The sequence below is a fragment of the Oryza brachyantha genome, chromosome 11, assembly GCF_000231095.2.
Source record: "Oryza brachyantha chromosome 11, ObraRS2, whole genome shotgun sequence".
NCBI lineage: Eukaryota > Viridiplantae > Streptophyta > Magnoliopsida > Poales > Poaceae > Oryza > Oryza brachyantha.
The window spans coordinates 2590024-2617308 of NC_023173.2; the positions used below are offsets into that span (position 1 = coordinate 2590024).

At 42.0% G+C, this 27285-nt stretch overlaps 4 protein-coding genes across 4 annotated transcripts; all 4 read right to left on the reverse strand.

Moving 5' to 3' along the window:
- Positions 1-1667: 1667 nt before the first annotated feature.
- LOC102706417 (fructose-bisphosphate aldolase, chloroplastic) lies at positions 1668-4548 on the reverse strand. The gene is made up of 6 exons (XM_006662706.2): positions 4252-4548; positions 3410-3679; positions 3018-3127; positions 2837-2927; positions 2450-2719; positions 1668-2288 (listed from the first exon to the last, which is right to left on the reverse strand). The coding sequence occupies exons 1-6, from the start codon at positions 4396-4398 to the stop codon at positions 2010-2012; spliced, it is 1167 nt and encodes a 388-aa protein (XP_006662769.1). The 5' UTR covers positions 4399-4548; the 3' UTR covers positions 1668-2009.
- Positions 4549-5336: 788 nt separating this feature from the next.
- On the reverse strand, positions 5337-7300 carry LOC102718688 (integrator complex subunit 3). The gene has a single exon (XM_006663184.3). The coding sequence runs from the start codon at positions 7070-7072 to the stop codon at positions 6161-6163; it is 912 nt and encodes a 303-aa protein (XP_006663247.1). The 5' UTR covers positions 7073-7300; the 3' UTR covers positions 5337-6160.
- Positions 7301-8194: 894 nt separating this feature from the next.
- Positions 8195-12064, reverse strand: LOC102718965 (calcium-dependent protein kinase 24). Its single transcript, XM_006663185.3, has 7 exons — positions 11365-12064; positions 10341-10484; positions 10102-10254; positions 9871-9986; positions 9224-9391; positions 8748-8972; positions 8195-8662 (listed from the first exon to the last, which is right to left on the reverse strand). The coding sequence occupies exons 1-7, from the start codon at positions 11984-11986 to the stop codon at positions 8531-8533; spliced, it is 1560 nt and encodes a 519-aa protein (XP_006663248.3). The 5' UTR covers positions 11987-12064; the 3' UTR covers positions 8195-8530.
- Positions 12065-20117: 8053 nt separating this feature from the next.
- Positions 20118-26437, reverse strand: LOC102719246 (FHA domain-containing protein PS1). The gene is made up of 6 exons (XM_015842286.2): positions 26098-26437; positions 25566-25762; positions 22096-24087; positions 21842-21992; positions 21004-21389; positions 20118-20876 (listed from the first exon to the last, which is right to left on the reverse strand). Exons 1-6 carry the CDS (start codon positions 26435-26437, stop codon positions 20586-20588), a joined length of 3357 nt encoding a protein of 1118 aa, XP_015697772.2. The 3' UTR covers positions 20118-20585.
- Between the last annotated feature and the right edge of the window lie 848 nt (positions 26438-27285).

The following is a 27285-nucleotide window of genomic DNA, read 5'->3' on the forward strand; positions in this document are numbered from 1 at the left end:
ATTAGTTTATGGGCTGAATTGGTGAACTTGGCGGGCCGAATTCATGCCCAGACACGAGCTACAGAGAGAGAAGCGTCACTATCTCGTGGGCTGTAGCTGGGCCATCACGCTGCGCGAGCGAATGAATATACACCGGCCGAATATTCGAGCAACCATGGGCTGAATTCATGCATATTCACAAGCTGAATTGACAAATAAACATGGGCCATGGTGAGAACCACTCACGGGCTAAATTCACGCTCTTTGGCGGGCTGAAATTACTCACATATATGGGCCAAAATCAGCTTAATCACGACAGCTTATGGGCCGAAGCTACCATGCTGAAAGGCCGAAATTTACCGGCGAGGCAAATCACTTGCATATATGATGGGCCGAATACAGTCGCACTTATGGGCTGAAGTTACACACTGTTGTGGGCCGAATTCACTAGTAGTTATGGGCTTAATTCAAGCACATATATGGGCCGAATTGATGGGTCAAATACATACGCACGCATGGGCTGAATACAGGCGCTCCTATGGGCCAAATTCAGGTAGACGTACAGGCCCAGCCACACGCACTTATGGGCCTTAAATACGGGCATAAATGGACCGTAATCACACGCCGTGTTGGGCCGAATTTGCACACATCCCTGGCCGAATTTTTTCTCGGTCATGGGCTGAATTCGCGTGCACTGGTGGGCTGAAGTCACGCGCATACTGGGCCGAATTGATGAACTCTCAGGTCTAAATTCACGCGTAACACTGGGCCAAATTCAATGTTGTGCGGATGTATGGGCCTAATTTTTGTGAACTTATGGGCCAAAATCACGCGCACGTATAGGCTGAAATTGCATGTACTAAAATCGTGGCAAGTAACCTTATGCATTATGATCCAAGATTCAGCAGAACAGCTCCTCAAGGGAGGACGGTAGCTAGCTACATAAGCTAAATAGCGGCGGTAGCGGCTGCTACAGTGTAATTGCGGTATTGGTCCACTTTCACTACCGCTATGAGGTACCAGTTTAGATGTAGCAGCCTGAAACCTAGCGGCCACAAATGCAGTTAGCGCACCACAATAGCAGTCTGCAAAATGACTTAGCAAGCCGTAATCACAGCATGAAAAACGTATGTAACCCTAATCCCTAGCCTATCGCTTTACTCCCTTCTTATTGTATTCCTATCTAATCACGTTGTCACGACTCACAAGTCACAAGCACTACATCACTTGTGCCATGCAGCGCTACTCGGCTGCCCACGAATCAACGCCGGCGGACCAACTAGACGTCGAGCGGCAAGCGGCAACTACTGTGCTTCGTGGTGGAACAAGACATTAACTTTTTAAGTGCACGTAAATGTCTATTTATGCTTTTCAGTTATAAGTGTACTATGACTTATCATCAATTTGTTTATTAGTTGCTTTGTAAATGTATTAAAAATCCTTTGGTCATCTACACGTAATTAAATATATGTGTGATTATTAAATATCGTTGTTGGAACTTAGCGCCCGCTATAGTGTCTGTTATCCGTGATCCGCTAGGTAGACCCTAATCCACTATCACCCCGCTATTCGCTATTTAGCACCAGTACCGGATTGAAAAAATGAAAAGAATTCAAAGTATGTGGCAGGGAATGGTTGTAAAACAAGGGTAACCAGAAATTAACACTGGCGTACGAAATGGGCAAAACTTTGCAGTAACCAAATCGATTCACAGACCACACATAACAGTACACAGATTGGTCTACACAAACGTTTGCAGAGGCAAAACACGAGGTATGTATAGCAAACGCTCTAGAAAAGATCATGTGATGAATACAAGAGGATCGGAGGAACTGAACCACCGTTCCATGGATGTCTGTTCTTAAGGTAAAATTTAATTAACGCAGTATAGTTTTAACTTTGTCCATCGATCGATCGATCTCAACCTGAAACTGTGACGACACACTGGCTACAGTGCCCTCGATGTACGTACGTACGTACGTACTAGCAGTAACAGCAGCAGCAGCTTCGCTGATTGATGGATGGATTGATCAGTAGACGTAGTTCTTGACGAACATGCCCTCCTTGGCCTCGGCGGCCTCGCCGTCGCTGGTGTACTTGCCGAGCTGCGCCAGCGAGTTGGCCTTGGCGCGGAGCAGCAGCGCGTCCTGCGCCGCCTTCACGTTCTCCGGCTGCCCGCCCCACGTCTTCAGGCACGTGTTCTGCAGCGCCCTCGCGTACGAGAACGACACGTGCCACGGGTTCGCCCCCTGGTTCATCGCGTTCAGGTTCTGCGTCGCCTCCACCTCCGACTGCCCGCCCGACAAGAACTGCACCCAGTGACAGACATGGCCATGTCAGAATGAGCAAGCTGATAGCTTTCTTTGCTAGATAATCTTTGCAGTTTCATGGTTGATTAGCATTTGCAGTGGCAGCCACAGGATCATTAATTATGCAAGGAGAGCTAATTAAGCAGTTAATGTTAGCTGACCATGATGCCAGGGACGGCAGGAGGGATCCTTCTGTGGAGGAGCTTGAGGGTGTAGTCAGCTACTTGCTCAGGGGTGGCCCTGTCCTTGCACTCAGCACCAGGGGTAACCATGCTGGGCTTGAGGAGGATGCCCTCGAACATGACGTTGTTCTCGGCCATGTAGAAGAACACCTCGGCCCAGACCTTCTGTGCAATCTCGAAGGTCCTGTCGATGCCGTGCTCACCATCCAGAAGGATTTCGGGCTCCACGATTGGCACCAGCCCGTTGTCCTAGTATTTCAAGAAAATTATATTGTTCATGCTTTGCACAAACCATGCATATCGTGTTCTTTGTAACATCATCAAGAAATGTTTAGTTTATTTGATCAGAAGAGGCAAGGTCTATACCTGAGAAATGGCAGCATAGCGGGCAAGACCCCAGGCAGCTTCCTTCACGGCAAGCTCAGATGGGCCGTTGGGGATGCTGACAACAGTGCGCCTGAAGAACAGCTTCATGTCAGCCACTGGAACATCGATCGAGCGATGACATGTGAAAAGTAATAACAGTTATAGGTGAATAATTTCTCACCACTTGGCGAAGCGAGCGCCCTGCTGGTAGTAGGCTGCCTCACGCGAGGCAAGGCCATCGAGACCTTGGCACCATGACTCGTTGTTGGAGCCAGTAAGGGGCACAAGACCCTGAGATCGAGCACAAATTTAGAATGTTGTTCTTCTAATAGATATAAATCTGAAAGTATCTCGTTTGGTTTGATTCAAAGTTGCATTTTTTATTGCCTCAATTCTGAAATCTGATTGAGCAACTAGTTAACTGTCTACTTTGAAGTCTTGGCCCACAATGATTTACTCCAGAAATAGTCACAGCACAGCACTAATACATTTGATTTTATATTAGCTTTTAATAAGTTTGATACTTTGAATGCACAGCAAGGATCATGAGTCAGTCTGGAGTGAACTGCATACCTTGTCGACCTTGATACCTGGAACAATTTTCTGCTCAGTTAGGATGTCAACAATCTTCTTGCCATCAACAGTTGACTGGTACAGAGTCTCCTCAAAGAGGATAGCACCGGAGATGTACTGTCCCAGGCCAGGTGCAGTGACAAGGAGGGTCCGGTAAGCCTGGCGGTTGGCCTCAGTGTTCTCAAGGCCAATTGAGGCAAGCCTCTTGCCGCAGGTCGCGTTCGACTCATCCATGGCGAGGATACCCCTTCCTGGTGATGCGATGGTTTTCTGCAGCAGAAGGAATAAAGTTCTTAGTCTTGTTGTCACGGTTGGATGAAAACTCATCAGAAGAATTTACATATCCAAAGTGGATAACTTGTGCTTGTTATATTCTAGGATTAGAAAGTACCAAAGTTTTATTCTGAATGATGGCCTTGCAGATGGTTCAAAGTTAAAGAACATAATAACTAGGACACATGGATGCTTCATGTCTTATCCTTACTACTAGTGGTTAGCCTATGTCATGTCTTGATGCAGATGTCAAATTTACAAATGTATCACGAAGATGTTTTGAATCCCCTAACTTCATTCGGTATACACCAATCAGTATCTCTGAATCTTGTTAAGACCACAACATGCGTTTTTATGATGAATCATCGAACTTATGTTCACTGAATTCTGCTATACATAACTTGTCATGACAGCACATCCTGTTCGATTTATTGATGATTAGTGCTTATTATATCCAGCCTGAAATCACATCTAGTTCTTCACTTGCCATTGACATAATAAGGAGACAACAAATGCATGAAAAAGAAAAAAAACTGTACAACAGTATGGGTGATATTCAGAAAGCATACCGCAGTCTTGACAAGCTCATCGTCGTAAGCACCAGCACGGACAACCATGGAGACTGTCACAGGCTTGGGAGCGGCAGCCTGACGGGTGGCACCCCATTCAGACTTCTTGGGAAGGAAAGATGACTTGAGGAGAGTAGCAGACGCCATTGCTTGCTCCTGGTTTCCTGAAGGCAAAGGAGATCAGGTGCTGCCCGCTCTTTGACACAGCTTTGCTTGCAGTCTTTCCTTAGAGGGGGGGTGAGAAGTGCAGCAACTTCTCAAATTTAAGGGCCTGCACCGGGGGCACACAAGGGATATGAGTTGTGAGGTGGAGGTTGGCCTTCTGGATATGAATGGCTGTGCTTTGGTTGCTCCAATCCTCTTGCCACCACCTCCTTTGTCCTGGCCCTGGCACTTGGTTTTCTCCTTGATTTCCTTACCCTTTTCTGTGTACCATGTAAAAAACAGAATTTTCTTCTTTGCGATAAATATTGTCCAAAAGTTCTTGGCCCTAGGAAGGATCATTCCTGGCTGATGAAAAAACCCTGGCTTTCTGTGGGTACATTTCACCAAGAACTATTGCCCATAGGCGCCTTTCGACGGTGGAGATGTCCTGATATATGACATCCATGAACCTGTCCAACCATTGAAATTCACCAGCAATTCCTGTTGGTGTTTGGGTGATAACAGCTCCAGCTGTGAGTTGTTTGTTGTATGCAGGGTCCCTTGTGTGGCACACATCGTTCTGGCAGATCACAAGACAGATTGCTGCTTCTGTATGGCTGCAGAAGACTCATTCACCACTAATTTGACAGTCCAGGCCAAGAATGCCTTCAAAACAATTCCAGCCATGTAGTAGTCTTGCGGGTCATTTGTGGTAGCACTTGATATGATGATCACAATTAGGACAGATTACCCTTACAAAGAGGGGAGAAATCATGCGCATCATCAGAGAGTGGTAGATGTTTTGAGAAAACTGAAGGCCAAAAAAGAAATGTAAATGAAATGTTGTTCTACTACTCCCCAAAAACATTGATATCAGAGAACCAAGTTGGTAGATGGCACCTACTGGTCTCAGTGAAAAGGAAAGAGACAAAGTACCACGAAAGAGATTTTACTAATTGAATAACAAAAGCTTATAGTTACAAAATATTTACAAGTGCATAATTGTGGCCTACTTAAATCGGATGAACTCCTATAACCGAGGAGAAATTTATCCACACACGTGGCTATGTTTCCGAAGAAAATATACCATGCCCTGACGCCCACACAAAAACATTCACCATCACAAGGATGCTGTGCATGTTGTCTCTGCAGCACATTTGAACATAAGATCTGTACATTTTGTCTTAGGCTTCTAGCATCCAAAAGCTCATTGAGGTTTCTCCAATCAGTTCAGGCAGACTGTAAATTTGTATAAATACCTAGCTTTCTGCTGTACATGAAATTGTTACAATTAAAAACTAATTTAAATACATGGCATGAAGCACATATTGTGTCTTTCAGTTAAATGTATATACCATTTCCATACTTCAAATGAGAAACCAATGCTAAGGCCTGTTCATTATCTCATAACAATGAATATGAGTATACTAACAAGGTTGTGTATTACATAGTTGACTTCTGATTCAGTTTGACTGTATGGGTTAGACTGTAACGATGTCAAAAAATGTGTCCGTGTGATATCAGTCAGCATGGATATAGTATGCGTAGCTCATACGGCCAGCTGTTGGTAAGCCCACATTCTATAACTCGTTTTCTTCCATCCTCAAAGGATGTGCTCACCTCCACTTGTGATGCCCGTACCATCTTCAAGTACTCTATCTAGGTCTTCCCGACGATTTCAAAGAAGCAATTTCTGGCAAATGATTAACCAGTAAAGATGTCTAGTTTGACAACACAGAGCACCGTGATTAACCAGTAACTAGTTCTAGTTTGAGCAGACTCTGTTCTCCAATTCCATTGCTTTAGAAGCCTCATCAATCGGTTGCACACAGCTTTTTTCAGTTTCTTCAGGACTAGCAGAAGATAAAAATGCCACAAGTTTTTGCCTCAGCATCGGTGATAGCTTCTCACAGCATGTCAATATCTCCAAGGAAGGGACCACTCCTTTCTTCACCAGTACCCCAAATGCATTCCTTACACACGCACCGATCGCCTCCTTTCTCTGCACCTCATAATTCTCAACCAGAAGAAACAAGAACTCAAGTAGCATGTTAGTGATATCAGTATACTGTGATACTGAGTTTACCATCAGGAGCATTGCAGGCTCAATATTCATGACGTTGCCCTTACCCTCATCAAAAAACAACCAGTCATAGAACAGCGCCAGCTTCGCATTCGCCTGCACGTAGCTCTTACTGCATCTCGTCAGCAGCCAACCTATGACCGCCCATCGGGCAATGACACCAGATTGCATAACCTCATTTGATGGATGGTACCCACAACATATGAACCGAACAATGTCCGGTATCCTCTCCTCCCCTCCAGGCACCATCAAGTGCTTCTTCGCAAACCACAGCTGGTACCTCTTCTGGTTCCCCCACTTCACATTGTTCATCATGAACAGCAGCTGCGTTTCCATCTCCGGTGAGATGGCCAATGCAGTGGACCAACCCGGCGTGCCAATGCGGCAGATGTCCGCGACACGGCCCAACACGGATTCTTTCCACAGTTCCTGGAACTTCGGCACGAGCACCAGTTCATGGAGACACCTCACAAGATCCCTCCCGATCAGCTTACACACTTGGATGTGATCCCGCAACACGGAGACACAGAAAGACACTAGCTTCTCCCTGCAATCTCCAAGATTCTCTACGCTCTTGCACTCTTCACAGTCCATGCAATCGATACTCCGCGGGGCCGGAGGGAGGCGGTTCTTGGCGAGGAGGCGGAGGAAGGCGAAGACAGCGGAGGCCAGGAGCTGGGGCTCTTCGTCGGCGACGAAGGAGGAGTGCTCGTGGAGGATCTCAAGCAGGCGGGCGTCTCCGGGGAAGGGAAGGCGGCGGAGGAGAGAGACCAGTAAGGGCGCGAACCCCGGCGCCGCCGCGCGGGCGAGCTCGGAGGCGGCGAGCAGGAGGCGGGCGCGCGGGTGGGGGAGCAGGAGGGGGAAGGGGAGGGAGAGGAGCGCGGAGGAGAAGGCGTGGTAGAAGGCAGGGAAGCGCGCCCCGGCGGCGTGGAGCAGGACGAGGAGGCGGCGGGGGAGTGGGGGAGGGTCGGTGAGGAAGGAGAAGGCGAGGGCGAGAGGGAGGTGCGGGGATGAGAGGTTGGACGGGGACGGGGAGGGGAGGAGGAGGTGGGCCGAGAGGAACTGGTGCTCCGGCGATAACGGGGCGGTGGGCGACGGGTGGTGGTCGCCGCCGGCGAGCAGCCGCGGCGGCGGCGGCGGCATTGAGTTGCGGGGAGCAGATTTTGGATGGGTTTTCTCCTCACCTTCTTATCCAGATTTTGGCTGGGCTTCGGAGCCCACGATGCCCGGCCCATTTTCGTTGATGCTCAAAGATTTTGGAGTAAAATCCAAGCCCATTGGGGAGTGGATTAGATGGGCCTCAATTCCGGCCCAACTCAATGTGAAAGTGATCTAACATTGTCTTTTTTTTTCATGAATTTAGGATAAACTTTGACTGTAAGTCTAAAATTATTTAAGCACACATGGTTAAAAATATGACCAAGACCACGTTATTTTGATTCTCTCGTTTTCACACGCATACTTCCCGAATTTCTAAACAATGTATTTTTTTATAATTTTTTAGAAAAAGTTGCTTTAAAAATCATATTAATATATTTTATTTTTTTAATAATTAATTAATCATGTACTTACACCGGGTAACTAACACACCCTTATTACTCACCCGAACGCGGCCCACCCAAATCTTGTAGTAGACATCAAATATTTGTGATCAGATATTATATTTAAGATTGATAAGAAGCAGGGACTAACAAATACTTGGAGCGACATTTAACATCAGGAACAAAGAGAGAAATGATGCGAAGAGCATAGCCCATCTATCACCAATGTTCAGTCTACAACAACGGCAGGAATACATATAGGCAGTTCATTGCATTACCACCTACAGCATATCTAAGATCGGTATAGAACGATAGGATACTAGGATCACAGGAACAACATTTCTCTCTCCCTCTGGTAGCTATTACGATGCTACGAAAACTCTTCACCGTCTCAGTAACACGAGGAGACAATCACTCAATGATGTGCTCCCTTTTGAGATTAGTACAGGCTGATGCAGGCGTATAGAAATTCAGACAGTGATGGCATCTAATAGCCATGTCCTTCCAGGAGTCAGCTATTGCTGGGATTCAAGATCTCACCAAGATTCAACTGCAAACTGTTCCTCATAGTCCTCCTTCCAGCTCCACCAGCATTGCCCTTTCTCATCATCGCTGTGAACTCGCTGTAGTCAATTTGCCCATCCTGAAAACGGTGCAGAAATCAGTTGGTGAACAAACAAGTCAACAACGGGACAAGCTTCAGAATGGTAAGTATAAGAAAGACTCACATTGTTTTGATCAACATCTTTAATCATATCCTCAAGGTGAACATCATCAAGGCCAAATTCGTGGCATGCTTGTGACAGCTCATCAATAGTTATGAAACCACTTCCATCCTTGTCGAAAAATGAAAATGCTGATACCAAGTTTTCCTCCCTCTCTAGTTTATTCATGTGCAGAGTAGCTGCAATGAATTCACCATAGTCAATGGTTCCACTGTTGTCAATATCAGCCTGAAACAAATCGGCAGATTACAATTTAGCAATAGCAGTAACACATGCTATCTTAAATATTAATACAGTATACTTTCTTTGCACTCAAGGATGTTTTCCCTTTAGCAACGGCAAGAGAGCTGCTGAATTGATTAATTAGGAGAAATAAAAAATACAGGATGCAAGAAATATACAAAAGGCTGAGGATCAGCCGACCCTGCAACTGCAAGTTACATTTCAATTTAAGGATTAACTAGAAAAGAAGCACTCACCGCTTCCATTAAAGCCTGGATTTCATGTTCCGTTAATTCTGAACCCACCCTTTTCAAGCCCTCCTTTAGCTCATCAAAAGTTATAGTTCCACTATTGTCAGTATCAATCATTTTGAATAGCTCCTTTAGTCCTCCAATCTCTTCCTCAGACAGGCTTTCAGCAATAACCTGCAAGATAAAAGATGCTTAACACTTGCAGTATGTAAAGAGCTCAACATGATCATTGCGAGTTTCACATTCATTCAAAAAAAACTACTTTGCCTGCCTGTAAATGCATTGTCTAGGATGCCAACTGAAAAGTTTTGTGTAGTCCCCAGACAAATGTCAGAAAAGATCAACTCGCTACCTCATCTTAGATCTAATGTTCTGCTTGGATAACATTGACATGAACGAAATAGTTACTCGATGTATTCAAAACACATCTGGATCAAACAAAGTTGGTGTAAATGGATGAGACGAGGCATCATGATTCATGAGACCATGTAACTCTCTCTATTAGAAATGCACATATTTGTAGGATATAACAACACTTGTTGGGTGACTTTTCATATAAAGAAAACAAGGAAATCCTGAGTAATTGAAATAATAAAGAAGTAAATATTGAGATATCATTGCACAAACATGAAGAGATAGGCAAATATTCATACCCTCAATGCCATTTTCTTGAGCTTGTTCATTGCCGAAAAGTGCTTCAGTCTTGACAAAACAGCAGAATCAATAGGTTTGTCAGGTGCCACAGCATCATCAACAATCCATGGGTGACCTGGAATAAGCAATGAATCACAAGGAGATAAAACATATTCTAGGCAGCCAAACCTAGAAACCAGCAGCCAACTGCCTAAGTGAGCTAGTGAGAGTAGGGAACAAGGTCAACTTACAGAGAACCTCATGGGCCGTAAGTCTCTTTGAAGGATCCCGACAAAGCATATTACGGACCAGATCTTTAGCACTATCAGAGATGCTAGGCCAGGGTTCAGATTCAAAATCAAGTTTGCCTCGTAGAATCTGCCTGAAAATTCCAGCTTCAGTTTCTGCAAGGCAAGAGGCAGCATGACAATGGGAACATGAGAATTTGGAGGGACCTACTAATTTAATTATTTAATGGCAAATAATTTACCTGCCCAAAATGGTGGAACACCACATAGCAAAATGTAAAGAATCACCCCAGCGCTCCAAACATCAGATTCTGGACCATAACATTTCTGAAGTACCTCAGGTGCAACATAATAGGGGCTCCCAACAACATCAGAGAACTTATCACCTGAGGAAATGAAAACCAGAATTCATAAACTTAACATAACTCGTATAGCATTCCTGAACAAGATCCATGTCAAATACACAGTGCAAATGCAAGCAAATAAAGAACAAATGGCAATGGTGTATAACAATGCATTTCACATTCCCTTTATGAATTAGGCAGCCTGTAACCAAACATGATGTCCAACAATACATAAGATTGCCATTGAACTAGACTGGGCTAACTACATTAACACACCTCTCTCCCACCCCCTTTAAGGTTACATACTGTAACCATAACAAGGTTATAGTACTGCATGATTCCTTGCCAAAATTACTAATTTGCAACTACCAAAATATCATTAAAGAAATCTTTGATATGTATTCAAAGTTCCAATGGTATAAACCACAAAACCACTACTCTTATCATTTACATCATTGTTACTAATACTAGGATGTTGGAACTGTTTCTGGTAATCCTTTTCTCAAAAATGTAACATTCAAAGATTGCATTTCCAGCTAAAACTCCAATAAGGCTTCAATCCCCTCTCCTCCCACACCAAGCACATTTCTCAGCTTCATTTATTCGAAGACAAAACCCAATATATGAGATGAGAGTAGGGTGTAACAAAATGATAGATGGAGCTAACCATCATCGCAAACATGCATGCTCTCTTCCAGCAAAATGAACAATGTATGCAAGAACTGTTGCTGAGTTCAATAGAACTCATCAAGGCAAGCAATTAACAAAGCTCCAAATGGTCATTTTAATGCTACATGAGCAAGAACCGCAAACAGAATCACTAAAAGTACTACACATTTTAATGCAACATATGAGCAATAAAACACCCAAAGAATTGGCTGCCAATATGAGCAAATGTGAAACAAAGAAACCACAAACATACCAGGCTTGTAGAACATGGAGAGCCCGAAATCGGTGGCCTTGAGGGGCGCGTCCTCGGCGGTGCTGGCGAAGAGGAAGTTCTCCGGCTTGAGGTCCCGGTGCATGACGCCGAGCGAGTGGCACCCCTCCACGACGCCGACGATCGTCCGGATGAGCTGCGCGGCGGCGCGCTCGCTGTAGTGGCCCTTGGCGACGATGCGGTCGAAGAGCTCGCCGCCGGCGCAGAGCTCCATGACAATGTGCACGAAGAGAGCGTCCTCGTAGGCGCCGCGGATGCGCACGACGTTGGGGTGCTCGGAGAGGTGGTGCATGATCTGGATCTCGCGCCACACGTCCTCGTAGTCCTCCCGGCACAGCAGCTTCCGCTTGGGGATGGACTTGCACGCGAACTCGCCGCCGTCGGCCTTCGCCACGCACAGGTACGTCGTCCCGAACTGCCCCTGCCCGAGCTTCTTCCCGATGCGGTAGTGGTCCCGCACGTTCGCCGTCTTGTGCGGCAGCACCGACACCGGCCGCCCCCCGCCCGCCGCCGCCGCCCCCGCCCCCGGCCCCGGCGCCGTCACTGGCGGCGGCAGCGTCGCCTTCGCATTGCCGTCGCAGCTCCCGCTCGGGTCCGGCTGCATTGGCGACCCCACGGCGCGCACCCCAAATCAAGAACCGCACGGGCACCGCACCAGGGGTGGGGGAAGAAGCTTCCTCGCCGTCCCTGGATCACGAATCGAAGAAAAAAGCTAACGAATTCGGCAACACGCGGCGACAGAATGCGATCAAGAAGAAGCAATCAACAACGGAAGCTCATTTACCCTCGGTAGAAAAATCCCGGCGCTCTGCCCCCCCGAGGATTTCTGTGGATTGATGAGATGGAAAGAAACGGAAGAACACACGAAATTTGGGATCTTGGGTTCAAACCCCGGCGATCCTCGAACGAAAAAGCACCAAGAAACCGAGCTTTATGTGAGGTTTATGGCCAAAGCGTGAGCACCAAAAAGAGGAATAAAAAGCAAGAAGAAGAAAAAAAAAATCTCGCTCTCGCTTTCTCAGGTGTCACTCGGGGAAGATGCAATCTTGCAGAAGGAGGAGAGAAAAAAAAAAGAACAGGGGAAAGGAAAGGATTGCTCGATTGATCCTGCGTGGAGCTACCAGTTGGAAGAGGTCGCACGCACAAGAGGACAGGATCTTGGCGGCGTTGGGGTGATGGCTCACTCGATTTCTTTATAGGATTTTCTTGGGAGGAGGCTTCCAATGGGTGTGCTGGTGATGACGACGACGACCACCACCACGATGATAAGAGTTGGAAAATCTCCGTTTTTTGTTTGATTTTTTGAGGGGTTGGAAGTGGTAGAGGGGCGGGGGCGGTTTGGTGAAGTTTTGGGGAAGGAAAGCCAGGTCGTATCTATGGCTTTTTCTTCCCCCATGGATGGATGAGTGACAAGACAAGGAAGGAAGGAGGAAGGAGATGATGTGCTTGGCTGGAAATTTGGAACCTTCTCTTGGAATTTCCATTTCCATTTTCTTTCTTGTTTATTTTTGTTGTTCAATTTATGTTTATGGTCAGTTTGTCACCCTTTTACATATAGATTTTTGGCCTGATTGTTTTTCACCCACAAATTATTTTTCGGAGAAATTTAACAGCAGGTTAAACCCATGGGAGTTTCACAGTAAGTCTTTCTCCATAAATTCGTATGTTTTTTTAAACCATCTATACAGGTATTAATATACTTTCCCTTTGCTCTGTGATCCTTTATTTTGTGATTGTATTTCTAATTGTTTTTATTGTTCCTGTATTATATCATTTCTGTCTTTTTCAAAAGAGTCCCTATGCAGAGAACAAATTTCATCCAATCCTAGTATTCCTGATGTTGCAGAAAATACTTTACTGAAAACTCGGATATGGAATATTTCTTAAGACAATGAGGGTGTCAATGTTTGTTTTTTTTTAAAAAAGGCAAACATCACATGCAAATAAAAAATAATTTATAAATAAATCTTTTATATATGTATTCTTAATGATCTAAAAGAAAAGACCGAATAATAAGAAAAAACTTTTAAAATTAACTTTAAACTTAAAATTAAAAAAAATTAAAATCTGGAAAAGATAGTGTCTAATTGGATAGCCTCTTTCTCTTTTTAACATCAATTCACGGAATTTGTTGCTGTATGATGTTAGGACGACAGAGACAGCAGTGGGAATATATGAACAGATAATACAAAGGTTTTATTGGATCTATTAGCTCTTTATTTCTTTCGTACACTTCGTTCTTGTTTATTCGCGCCATTCCATTGCATCTTGACTCGTTCCTTTGGACAGGTGCATCTTTCCTGCCAAATGTTTTTTTTTTGGTCTCAAGACTTTTTATACACGGTTCTCAATAAATCAGGGTGTGCATCCTGTTATCATTCTGATATTTGCATGATTAATAATATCTAGGAAGGCTTAGGCCTTGTTTAGTTTTCAGAATTTTTTTAAAAAACATCACATCAAATTTTTAAACAATTAAATAAAGCATTAAACATAAATAAACCAAAAAACTAATTGTACGGTTATGTAAAAAATCTTGAGACGAATTTTTGAGCTTAATTAGTTCATGATTAGCCATAAGTGCTACAGTAACCAACATGTGCTAATGACGGATTAATTAGGCTCAAAAGATTCGTCACGCGGTTTCTATGCTAGCCGTGAAATTCGTTTTTTCATTCGTGTCCGAAAACCCCTTCCGACATCCGGTCAAACATTTGACGTGACACTTCTCCAAAAAAATTTTCCAATCTAAACACTACCTTACTAGATAGTACTTGGTCCAATCTTGAAAACATATCGTTTATAGCATTGTTATGGTTTTGAAAAATACAACTTTGACCCCAAATATATATATTCCCGCTGACATCGTTGATGTTAGAAATAGCTATATTTTAGAACATACGGAGTGTATTAAATTATATTTGCATAACCTGTTGAAATAATATTATATATTGGAACACATTTGTAAATATTGTTTTCATAGCTCTATCTAAATATTTAATAGGAGTAAGATATTGATGTTCAAATCTTTTAAAAGTTTGACCTGAAACATGCTCAAAACAATGGACTCCCCAAGCCCGGAGGGAGTAGCATCGTATACTATGATTCCTTTGAAGTGTACCTTTTGAAGTTGTTTTTCAATTTTGAAGCAGAGCTATCAGACATGCAAATCTTGGCTGAATGGCCGACCAACCTGTCCAAGTGTTTGTTTTCTTCTAGTGCCGGTCCGTACAAATAACTCTTAATTCGTACTACTATTGTATACTAATCAAGAGCGATTAAGCACGAATTTGTTGGGTTGGTGGGTAGGAACTCCGATCAAAATTCAGACCTAGCAGCTAACACTATCCGAAATTCCAAATCTATGTCCAATCCTATGTTTTCACTGACTTGCCATGGTTTTGATGTGAAAGAAAAGAGTGAAAATATCTGAAATAGTTCAGAGGCATTTCTTGAGATTATCACTGAAGCAATCATGTACACAATTTTGCACTCATGCTAACTTTCACTCACAATTTGACGGTCAGAATGGCAAACCTAACAACTTCCAATGTCACTAATGACGATCACATTTTACCTGAATGAGATCTTGAGGGACGGCTTGAGTGAATTTGCTCAAGGTTCAGGTCATCTTTCAAAACTCTCTTGTTGAGAGGAAGTGGTGAGTAATGATAGCTTGCAAGAAAGGGGATGCTGAAATCATGGTGCCCCCACAAATGGGGATAGAGATTGTGTGTGAGACAGTGGACGAGAACACTGAGGCCCTGCTTAGTTTTCAAAAAGTTTTTTCAAAAACATCTCATCGAATTTTTAGACATCTAAATAAAACATTAAATATAGATGAACCAAAAAACTAATTGCACAGCTTTGAAAAGAAATCTTGAGACGAATCTTTTGAGCCTAATTAGCACATAATTAGTCATAAGTGCTATAGGAACTAACATGTGCTAATGATGGATTAATTAGTCTCAAAAGATTCGTCTCGTGGTTTCTAGGCTAGCCATGAAATTCGTTTTTTCATTCGTGTTCGAAAACCCCATCCGATATCCGATCAAACATTTAACGTGACACTTCTTTTAAAAATTTTCTCAATCTAAACACCACCTGAGTATAGCACTGGATTGGACCATATGGACCCCCATCTCCATCACTGTCAAACTTTGTGATCATCTACCAAACCTTGCATGGATAAATTCATATTTTAATTAAGGATGAAAAAACTTTTTTATATGGGAGATGTCAAGATGATAAGTGCTACCTTAGTTTCATAATGTAATATGTTTGACTTTTTTAGTTGTATTTTTTTTATCATTCGTCTTATTTAAAAATTTAGTATAAATATGAAAAATAACAAGTTGTGCTTAAAGCTCTTTTGATAATAAAATCAGTCACGAGTAAAATAAATAATATTTTTCATAATTTTTTGAATAAGATAAATGATCAAATATTACAAGTAAAAAAGTCAAACATATTACATTATGAAACGAAGGTCTGTTATTAACTTGAGATGTTTCAAGTGGTGGGGGGGGGGGGGGGGGAGGTGTTACTGTTAACTTATCTTCGTTGTCACTGAAACCGACCGATATGTTTTCTGAGAATGAGACCTTGAGTTGCCTCTGCAACTGTTGACAATTTCAGTTTATAATGGCACAACTGAAGAAAGTGTAATACAAGCTTGAAAGTTGACTTTGCAACATCTAATCGGCTTTGATATTTCTTAAATTTAAATTTAAGCTGAAATTCGACTACTCGTACCATCTATGATCTATCGTATGGCTCTTCGAAATGCACTTCGTCTGATGTGACAAATCTTGAAAAAAATATTCACAGCGACAAAGGATTAGTCTGTTTTGAATCGCTCAATCAAGGGCGACTAATACTACACGTGTAAAGCAGATCAAAAAGCTTGAAAAGTACGTTTCTTTTTCGTGTACATCAGCATTCAAAATCGTCATCCGATTTTTATGCTCAGCACAGTTCATTTCTATGTCTGGACATCGTTATCTAGGATATGTTTGGTTAGAGCTGAGATGAGTTGGGACAGAAGTAACTTATCCCTGACCATGTTAGGTTGGTAGATGGTTAGAATGGGTTGAACCATATTCCACTCAGATCCAGGTCCAACTCATCCTACCAAAACGATGGGATGAATCCGTCCTAGGACGGCCATGACACGTAGAGGAGTGTTCATTTTATTTATTAAATTTATTTAAAATATATTACTCGTATAAATATACATTTAATTACTTTAGGTTATTCATATGTTAATCCTAATATTTAATATTTTATTTTGGATATGAGAGGTAACCTTTATCCCATCTCATCCCTTTAACCAAATAAAAAATAGGTCCAACCCATCCCATCTCATCCCTTCCTCCAAACAAAAAACAGTGTCCAACCCATCTATCTAATCAAACAGAAAAATGTAATCAACTCATCCTACAATCCAGAGATGGAGCCAACCCAACCTACATCGTTTACGAACCAAACGCATCCTAATAGAGATATGATTCGAATTATGTTCTCTAACAGAGATATGATCCGAATTATTATCTATAGTGTATTTAGATTATATCGCTAGTTTTTAGTAGGTTTCTACTAACCGTTTCTTACTAGGAGTATGATTAGTTTTTTAATAGGATTCTACGATCCTTTTCCTAACAGGACTTTTTGATTTCCCCTTATATATCTCTTGTAAGCTGTACGGAAAAGGTGCGACGGCCTAGTATATTTTTCTGCTATTGTAATCATCACCTCATAGTAGATATTGCCGGTTGTTGCCCTGATTTTTCCCGCAAGGATTTTTCACGTTAAATCTGCTTCTCGGTTCTGCCTCAATTTCCCTAACATTCTCCTTCAGAGAAAATGACTCCGAATTGTATGTCATGGCCATTTCATGATGCTTCACGCGTTACACTTGGGCCCTGTTTAGTTCTCAAAAACTTTTCCCAAAACATCACATCAAATCTTTAAACACCTAAATAAAACATTAAATATACATGAACACTAAAACTAATTACACAGTTATGAGGGAAATCGAGAGATGAATCTTTTGAGCCTAGAACATGATTAGCCATAAGTGCTACAGTAACCAATATGTGCTAATGACGGATTAATTAGGCTCAAAAATTTGTCTCGCGGTTTCTAGGCGGAATCTAAAATTTGTTTTGTAATTAGACTACGTTTAATACTTCAAATGTATGACCGTACGTGCTGACGTGACATTTCTCCCAAAAGTTTTTGCCAACTAAACGTGGCCTTGGTCAATCGGTCGAGATAATTAAGGCCTTGTTTAGATTGAAAAAATTTAAAAAACATCACATCAAGTTTTTAAACACATATTTGAAGTATCAAACGTAGTTTAATTACAAAACAAATTTTAGATTCCGCCTAGAAACCACGAGACGAATCTTTTGAGCCTAATTAATCTGTCATTAGCACATGTTGGTTACTGTAGCACTTATGGCTAATCATGTCCTAATTAGGCTCAAAAGATTCGTCTCGCGATTTCTCACATAATTGTGCAATTAGTTTTTTTATTTTATCTATGTTTAATACGCTATTTAAATGTCCAAAGATTCGATGTGATGTTTTTGGACGAAAATTTTTGGGAACTAAACAGCCCCTAAGTTAGCAGTTGTGAGTGAACACAGAAAAATTTGAAGTCAAGTGACAAGTGGTAGATCTTATATTCTACGGATTTCAAAAGTTCAGAGTCCCAAGCTTGTTCCTGTTGGGATTGTTTAGTTGGTCAATTCAATTCCTAATCACAGTCAAACCATGTGAGCACATTTATATTCTTTTGACCAAACAAACAGTGGTTTTCAGTTTTTCATAGTACTAGTACTTATCTTGAATTTATATCGACAAAACTACATTTTACTCTGATATGCAAATTTAGCAATGATGGCAAAAATGCATTCCACAGAAGAAAAAAAAATTACAAACTCTACTGTTGTAGTCATGCAAAGCTGAATTTACTCGAAAGAAAATATCAATGCAAAGTGTAATGAACACTACTGTTTACCACTAATTTCTAAACAGCCAAAAGAAAATGTAAGCTCAACGGATATCCTTATTCACTTTTGTTATTGGTTAAATGTTTGATTTTTTGTTTTTCTGTCAAACACGCGCATAATGTATTAGGGACTAGAGGGAGAGGATGTGTATAAGATTTTTGACTTGCATGCATGCTTTCAAATTATTATCCAACAGCAGTGACTTACTTTTGCTATTGATCAAACATTTGATTTTTTGTTTTTTTTTAAACATGCACACAATGCACAAGAGACTGAAGGGGAAGGACGTGTATGATTTTTGACTTACGTACGTGCTTTCAGATTATCATCCATCATTATTCATGCCAACTCAGAAACTGTCTGTTTCCTGAATTATACTGTACCTCAAGGACAGGGAGCCAACAGGAGACAGTCAAGAACACCCACATCTTTATCTGTTACATTTTGCTTTTATTCCTTTCTGCACATGGCAGAACAGTTTGATGCAGAAATATTCATGAACCATGAACCCATGATTCCATGACAAAAATTTCTCCAGCTAAAAGAGTTTCACAAGAAATATCTGAGACGAGATCGCTGTTCTCATCTCAAATAGTATAAGCAGGGGCCAACTTTTAACATGGTCAAGATGGCGACCAGAGGCAAAAAGGTGAGTGCTACTGCTACACATGTTCGCACTATATGCCACGCACGTCTACAGCTAAACCTGCAGCACTTGAATAGCATCTAATCCAAGTCTTGTGACCCATTCAACACGGTCACTTAGTCTTAAGAAAACTTACCAGTTTCATCTATGGAAATAGTGATATTTAGGCTGGAGTCTCACTGTCATAGTTCTAACCAATCCACCAATACTGTGACGGATATAGCCAATGAGGTTAGAGAGGTCTAAATAATTTAGATACAGTTTAGCCTTCTTTTTATTAATCTTTGTCCTAAAATTTTAGGGGATTCCGAGTCCTCACCGCCCTCCATAGTATGTCCGCCCCTGCACCAATGTATGAAAGGAAAAGAAAAAAAAAGGTTACATCCATAATTTGCCCTCCAATATCAATGCTACCAGGTTTCGTATCTCAACTTTGAAACCGTTGCAGTTGCATCCCTCAACTATACATGCCATCCATTTTGCATTAGATTTGTATAGTCGAGGAATGTAACTCGAACAGTTTTAAAGTTTAGGATATGATCAAACCATTAGCATAGTTGAGGGCCAAGTGTGCTTTGCCTGAAATGCCAATAATCTCCCTTTTCTTTGAACTTTGAAGTCAACAAAGCAAGCTCAGTCGACGTGCGGTGCATGCACATTTCATTAGGTCAGAAAAGAAGCTTTGCAGCTTATGCCCTAAACGAAGATATACTAGGGTTGCGTTTTCTTTCCATCTGAAGATAAAAGATAAAAAATTAATTAATTTTTGTAATAACTATTAGTTGTGTAAACGATAAAATTAGCAACTATAAAATAAAAAAAATATTTTAGAAAGATAAAATAATAAAGAAACTTTTTCTAAAAATACATGGTTTAGTAATTCATAAAACGTGGGCGCAAAAGCTAAGAAAAATCTAAGAATAATTAGGAAAAAGCACGCAGCCTAGATCTTGGAAAGATATCCTGTAGTATTTGTATAGGACAGTACCGAAGTACTGAACCCACAGCTGATATACTTTTATATTGTAGGTAAACATTCCTGAGTAGTAAGCAAAAAAGATAGCTTGGCCACAATTCTATTGCTAAATCCAGTTCAGCTATCTGCTCAGAATCTACAGTCTGATAAAATAACAAAAGAATTCAGAGTTCTTGAGTATACATCTGAACCTCACCAACCGGCTCATAATCACCTCCATGTGAGCCTTTGCAGGTTGCAGCAATCCTGTGGGTTGCTTTGGAACCAATTTTATCAGTTAATGGGATGGGATCAACATGCAGATAAGATGCCTTTGACACATAGCACCACTGGTGTGAAATGGAGACTACACAGAAATTCCATGTTCCAACATCACAGTTCATACTTCCAGAGTTTATTCCACACTTTCACTAGGCATGGAAATCATACCAACAGAACGTCGCCACCACCGTCAAAATTCACCTCACAAGTTCAGTGACGTCACACTATCATCACATAGCAAGAAGAAACCCTTATCTACAACGGCATCAGGCACAGAATTGAGATAAATGGCATATTCAGTTCACCAGGATGCCATTGGAGCCAATGGCTTATGCTCGACGGAGTTCGTCGACGTCAGCCCATAGTGAGAATTGTGAAGCAGGATCAGCTTCAGGCCCTTGGCAGACTCCATGGATCTTGGGATCCTCCTCCTGGCTCCACGGTGGCTGTTGTAGTAGTTCTCCTGCAGGGTAGTCTCGTCCAGGCACGACCAGGCTGACCCTCTTGGCGCGCTCGCTGCCCACATGAACCTGCTGGAGCATGGGTTCACAAGGGTTTCCCTGAATTCCTTTGCTCCCTCGCAAGGCAATCCCTTCAATAAGACAGAAACACGATGAGTTCAGTTTAAATGGGGGAGTATGATTTATACTCTGGCTCAGTGGCTCTTTGCCAAGCTGCAAGGAACCAAGGATCAAGTGAAGTTAAGGACTCATGGTTACCTCCGACATAGCTTTGATCTTGAGTGTAATGCTTTTGGACAGAATGACTATGTTCTGGTTGCTTTTTAGTTTGTTGAACAGGAGGGCACAATCAAGAATGCGATCTTCTGTTTTTGGAGACACGATATCTGTGAAACTTCTTGGGGAGAAGAAGGCTATTGGATTAAAGGTGCCAGCAGATATTTCTATTTCTTCATCATTGCACAGCGGTGTAGGGGTTGCAGGTGGAGTTGGCGCTACTGGAAGCATCTCGGATGAACTCTGAACATGAATCCACCAACTCTCCTTTTCCATGCACTCATTGATCCATTGGAGTATGGAGGTGGCCTTTGATGACATTCTGAACAATCTCTCCCGCTGTTTCATGCTATCAAGCTCCCTGATCACTGAAAAAAAGGGTAAACAAGCTTTCAGCTAACAAGAAGATAGAATGGAAGATGCAAGCGATTCAGTTAAAACAAGGATATGGGTGACAAATGGCAGCTACGCTAAACTTTGTCCATATGCTAAACAGCACAAGAACCAAACATACAAGGTTACTTGCATCTATTTAGTAAGGGAATGACAGAATAGCAAGATGGTTAAAGCTATAGAAATTGAAGCAACTAGTCGTTCACTCAACATCACGAAGACAATGAGTACAGCTAGTAAACTCTAGTATGACGTACTTGTTAGCACTAAGCAGCACAACAGGACGACGGATCCTGAATTCAGATATAAACAGTACATAAAAGAATATACAATGGAAGATATTGCAGGCATCTAAGTAAAAGGTAAATATCAAGTAGGCAAATGTAGATTGACAGGCCAAAAATTTACTATAATGATCTTAGCTTACCAATCATTGGTATGACCAATTGAGTTCCTTTTAAGCCTCTTAGCAGCATGATGGACTTTCTAGATTCATCATCAAGAAGACAATCCGTATCAGCCACCATGGTCCAGACTTTCATTCCTTCTCTGGTCCTATCAGGTCCTTGTTTTTTGAGCTGTTCAGCAAATAAATGAATTTAGTTCAAATACCATAGAAGAAGCAGAAAGTAAAAAAATATGACATACGTACAAATTGAAATATTATTGACAAGAACTTACTGGAACATTGTTCAGTTCACCCTCCAACTTCATTGCCACATCAACTGCTCTAGGATTAACCTGGGCACAATCAAGAGAGCTAGTGTGTCTTAAGGGAGAATTCGACAAGAGTGTCTGGAAAGGGAGCCTATCAACCACCCTTTTCTTTGTGATCGCACTTTCCATTCGTGTGCGGTTTTCAGACAAATTCTTTGTTTTCTGAGGAGCAGAAGATAATGGCGTTAAATTCTCCTTGTCAGAGCAGAATGCCTCTTGATCTTGGTCTGCATCCACTGCAAGGCTCTTTGGAAGAAATCTCCTTGCTTTAGTGCCTCCGGAAGATATAGGCGTCAAATTCTCCTTATCAGAATAGAACACATCATCATCTACTGTGTGACAATCTTTGGACTTTGCTGATAATTTATTGGGTTCCTGCCTATGGATCCTCCTATTTGAAGTGGATTCTACAGACAGTGAATTATCCAACCTTGTTCCAAGAACCTTCCTGCCACTGATGGGCTTGAGATCCCTGGAGGCTGGTGTCACATTGTCTTTGTCAGGGAACGGGTTTCCTTGTGTCACAAGGGATACAGTATCAAATTTTTCAAGATAAAGCCCATTTTCCTTGTCTGTAAGGACGCCATCTTTGAAATCTAGATGTGAAATGGGCATAAACTCTGCATGGCTCTTCTGCAACTTTGCATCAACTGAAATTAATGGGATACGATCCTTGGATATAAGTTCATTTGAATTCGTTTGTTTTCCAATGCTCAACATTGAATTTTCATTATCTGAAAAGTTGTCATGTTCGAGATTCAGAGGAGATATGGAATCCATCAATTCTTGGGAAATGGTAGTAGGTTTCAACCTTAGTTGACTTCTCTCCACTATCATGTCACCTGAGGCATAGGGGGTGAAGTTCTCCTTGCTGAATGGACTGCTCTCTTCATTTACTTCAGTTCCTTTCATATCTGAATTTTCAAGTAGATTCTCACTAATTGTGCCTTCAAATTCAGAGTCCTCAGGAGCCACAAAAATCTTACTTTGAGCCAAATTCTCATTGCTTGTGAGAGTCCCATCCAAGTTAAGAAGGGTGAAACCATCATGCTCTCTGTCCTTGTCATTGTTAGTATTTTCACCAAATATGTCTTGCATGAATGAATTTTCTAAGATGGGCTCAGATGATTCAATACGTACAGCACCAAGGGATGGGATTCTGGTGTCAGTGAAATTATTGTCTTTGATAGCTAGAGGGGAAACAGAACGCAATAGCTCTGATATCTTCTGTGGCTTTTCACAAACTGAATCTTGTGGGATACTATTCTCAGAGTAAAAATCATTATGCTCCATCTCCTTAGGAATACTCAGCACGAAGTTTTCCTTATCTGAAAAAGTTTCATACTCCAAATTCAGAGGGGCAACATAATGTACAAACTCTTTGGATTTTAGATGGTGTGTCTCTTCCTGATTCTCCTCCATCATAATTCTGTCCAAGATAAGGAGGTTCGGGGGTTCCTTATCTAAAATAATATTTTCTTTTTCTTCAGCTTCTCTGACATAAGAATTATTAAACAAAACCATGCAGGCCTCACATTCTATCCCACAGTTTTGAGAACATATAGGATTCTCATTTTGCTTTTCTTCTTTCTGATAGCTGTAGCTCAAAGGAGTAATTCTTTCCTTGCTTCTGCCTGTGTCAATACGGAGAGTTTTGACTGACTTTAACTTGGTCCTCCGGGACATGGCAATTGAGGTGTCCTTTTTTTCTGACTTGACTGATCTTCCAGCATCTGCCGCTGTGGCAGGCATTGGCTGTGTAATTGAATAGTCAGAAGAATCTATAACAGGGTTCTCGTCAATCAAATTTTCAATCCTTCCCTCTCTGCTGTCATCAAATTCTGGAACTGAAGATTCTTCCAGAGCAAAGAAATTGGCAAGCTCAGTCATAGGTGGTGCTGAGGGAACCACTTTAACTGGAAAATCAATTTGTTCATACACAACTTGACTTGTCTCCTGTAATTATATCAGACAGTTAACCATCAATAAAATGGATGCACAATTCCAAAATGAAGGAAAATCGAGCAGTAGAATCCAGGTCAACAGTTGGCGATTAGCATATGACTGTAAATAATGGATATTTTGAGTCAGCATGATTTAACTTCAACATGCAAAACACAAAGCCTATATCATGCATCCAGTGTAAAGCATGTGGCATGTAAAATTCAGACCGATAGCCAGACTAATTGCTCAGCATGAGATCAGTTATATTTATAGTCAATGAATCTAATCCACTGTAACATCCGTCCGGAAATTAAGCAATCAGCAATTTGCAATATAACACAGATTTTTAACTAATCTGGACAAGGAATTATATGAGACTAAGTATATTTCTCAATTCCCAATACATTCAGGCCATTATTAAGTTCCAGAATATTTTCAAAACCTACAATGCAGAAAATTTCTCTAGATGGTAAAAAACAGCACTAAAACTTAGCATTAGGCAGAATTCCAGAAAGACACTGCAAAGCAAAAGCAGTCAAAAGTCACTGTTTGTAAGAAACCAGACATTCCGAATGCAAGGGGCACTACTGTAAGCAATTACTGGACAGAATGCTAAGGCCCTGTTTAGTTCTCAAAAACTTTTTCCAAAAACATCACATCGAACTTTTGGACATCTAAATGAAGCATTAAATATATATAAACATTAAAACTAATTACACACTTATGGAGGAAATAGTGAGACGAATCTTTTGAGCCTAATTAGGACGTGATTAGCCATAAGTGCTACAGTAACCAACATGTGCTAATGACGGATTAATTAGACTAAAAAATTTGTCTCGTGGTTTTCAAGCGGAATCTGAAATTTGTTTTGTAATTAGACTACATTTAATACTTCAAATATGTGTTTAAAGTTTTGATGTGATGTTTTTGCAAAAATTTTTTGCAAACTAAACAAGGCCTAATTCAAAATAGCTGAGTACTGAAATATTTAGTTATCAGCTACAAATCGACTAGTGGAGCAAAGAGAGAATCCAGTAGCACAGATTAGACCCTCAAAATAGTTGATAACACATTTCATATAACTGCAAGCAGAGCATCAATAAAGTGTATGAGCTAATTGTCAATTATCATGGCAGAATTTAACACGATTTTTATGATTTTGGCAATCAGCAGCAGCCAAGGACATTGCTATGCCTGCATCATATGAATTTTGACCACTAAGCCTATTTCTTAGCAATCCAAAACACACGTATTCAGAATTCTACCAAACCATGAGCATGTTGAAACACACTGCATCATATGAATTTCAGTCTCCAGTTACATGAGTTTGCTAGCATCAGACCTGATGAGTCTCAGTATCTACTGACTCCTTTTGGCCAGGCTCCAACTGCTTGCTAGCCTACTGTGCATTTCATCAAACACTTAGAATGCGACAACCATACCCAGAATAAGTATAGCTATTGTACTAATCATAGTAGAGAATCTACTACCTGACAAGTACGGAGCTCCTCCTTATCATCCTCAAGAAGCGGTGGTAGCAGATCCTCCATGTCAAATGCTTCCTGGAGAGACAGCCAGTGAAGCCGGTACTCCCTCTTGGAGCCTCCAAGCCGCAGTATATCACCGGCGGTCAGCTCCACCGGCGTGTTCGGTGGGATCCTTCGTCCCGAGACCCACGTCCCATGCACTGGATAAATCACAGGACAAACATGGGTTAATGTCATGTTAGTATCTGGATCATTTTGATTTTGATACAAATCGCAAGCATTTTCTCGATAACTTGTGAAGTCAAACAAGCTAGGACTATTTTTCACAAGGTTGTGGCGTGCCTATCGAGAGGGAAAGCTAGGACAACGAATCGGCGGCTAATCGGAATGAACTAACTCATCCGACAAAAATCCCAAAATCCACAATCGATACGAGTCACAAAGGATCGCGGAAATCAGAGCACGCGTATGGGGGAGAGAGTGGGAGACGGAGAGGGAGACGCGTGGGTGGGGGGAGAGGAATGAGGAGGCTCACCGGAGGCGAGGTCGGTGACGGTGATCCGCCGCTGGCAGCGGCGGGAGCGGACCTCGAGGTGGAATCTGCTGACGCTGGGGTGGTCGACGAGGACATGGCACTCCGGATGCCGCCCGAACATCACCGGCGGATCCTCCTCCTCCTCCTCTTCCTCCACCCCACCCCGTCCCCTCAGCGCCTCCTCCGGCAGCGGCGACGGAGGCGCGTTGAGGAAGATGTTCTTCAGCACGACTCCCCCCTTGGACACCGCGAACGCCGCGATCGGTGCCTCCGCCGCCGCCGACGCAGGCAGCGCCTCCGCGGTCGAGGATGGCGGCGGCGAGGTCAGGTGGCGGCGCATCCTGGGGAGAGCGTGGGATTGATTCGAAATGAGTGCGTGGAGTGGAGAGGATCGAGGAGACGACTTGAGGTGGAGGCGCCGGGTGGGTTTGGATTTGGAAGCTTCGGAAATGCAACGGCTATAAATTTTGCTTTCTTCTTCTTCTTCTTCTTCTTTTTTTTTTTTGAAAAATAAGGGCAACGTCGTCTGCTCTGCTACTGTGTGGGCCTGTAGAAAAATGTTTGGCCCAATATCATCGGCTCGTGCAACGCTTGGCCCATTTTGAGTGTTCCCGTTGCTACTCTTTTTATCGGTAGGTCATCATCATTTTTGTAGAATTTCAGCACTGCATCCAGTACTGGGCTCAACATTTTCCTCTTCCTCTTCTGCTTCTTCTCTCTTTATGCATCACGTGCAATGATCAATTGTTCACAATTAAATTGTCACCTAATTTGTTCATATTTTAAGATAGAAATAGGCAATAATGGATTATATGGCTAACCGTCTTAATCGCAGTTTTTTTTGTCTCACATGGTTAATTGTTAAACGGTATATTTGCAAAAGAAAAATAATCTATAAATAAAACGTTTATATATATATTCTTAGCCATCTAATAAACTTCGGTGAAAAAGCATTAAAATTAACTCCAAATTTAATTAAAAATTTTAAATTTTGGCTTATATATGATTAACAAGATGCTAGCTAACTAACATTTTTTTCCTGGGTCAAACACTATTAAACATATAACGAAGTCATAGCGTTTCGGGTTGTGACATGATAAATGACGATAAGGTGATGGCACCTTCCTATGTTTGAAATGTTGGGGAATTTTTTTTTTTTGGTGGGGGGGGGGGGGGGGGGGGGGGCGG

Excerpts from the sequence above, each read along its gene's own strand:
- LOC102706417 (XM_006662706.2), bottom strand. The coding sequence starts at position 4,398 with ATGGCGTCTGCTACTCTCCTCAAGTCATCTTTCCTTCCCAAGAAGTCT. Across the intron at positions 3,128-3,409 it reads CAGGTATCAAGGTCGACAAG|GGTCTTGTGCCCCTTACTGG; the intron begins GTATGCAGTTCA and ends GCTCGATCTCAG. Across the intron at positions 2,928-3,017 it reads GGCGCTCGCTTCGCCAAGTG|GCGCACTGTTGTCAGCATCC; the intron begins GTGAGAAATTAT and ends GCTGTTCTTCAG.
- LOC102718688 (XM_006663184.3), bottom strand. The coding sequence starts at position 7,072 with ATGGACTGTGAAGAGTGCAAGAGCGTAGAGAATCTTGGAGATTGCAGG.
- LOC102718965 (XM_006663185.3), bottom strand. The coding sequence starts at position 11,986 with ATGCAGCCGGACCCGAGCGGGAGCTGCGACGGCAATGCGAAGGCGACG. Across the intron at positions 10,255-10,340 it reads TGTTCCACCATTTTGGGCAG|AAACTGAAGCTGGAATTTTC; the intron begins GTAAATTATTTG and ends CTTGCCTTGCAG. Across the intron at positions 8,663-8,747 it reads AAGATGTTGATCAAAACAAT|GATGGGCAAATTGACTACAG; the intron begins GTGAGTCTTTCT and ends CACCGTTTTCAG.
- LOC102719246 (XM_015842286.2), bottom strand. The coding sequence starts at position 26,437 with ATGCGCCGCCACCTGACCTCGCCGCCGCCATCCTCGACCGCGGAGGCG. Across the intron at positions 24,088-25,565 it reads AGGAGCTCCGTACTTGTCAG|GAGACAAGTCAAGTTGTGTA; the intron begins GTAGTAGATTCT and ends ATATAATTACAG. Across the intron at positions 21,993-22,095 it reads GTGAACTGAACAATGTTCCA|CTCAAAAAACAAGGACCTGA; the intron begins GTAAGTTCTTGT and ends TTTGCTGAACAG.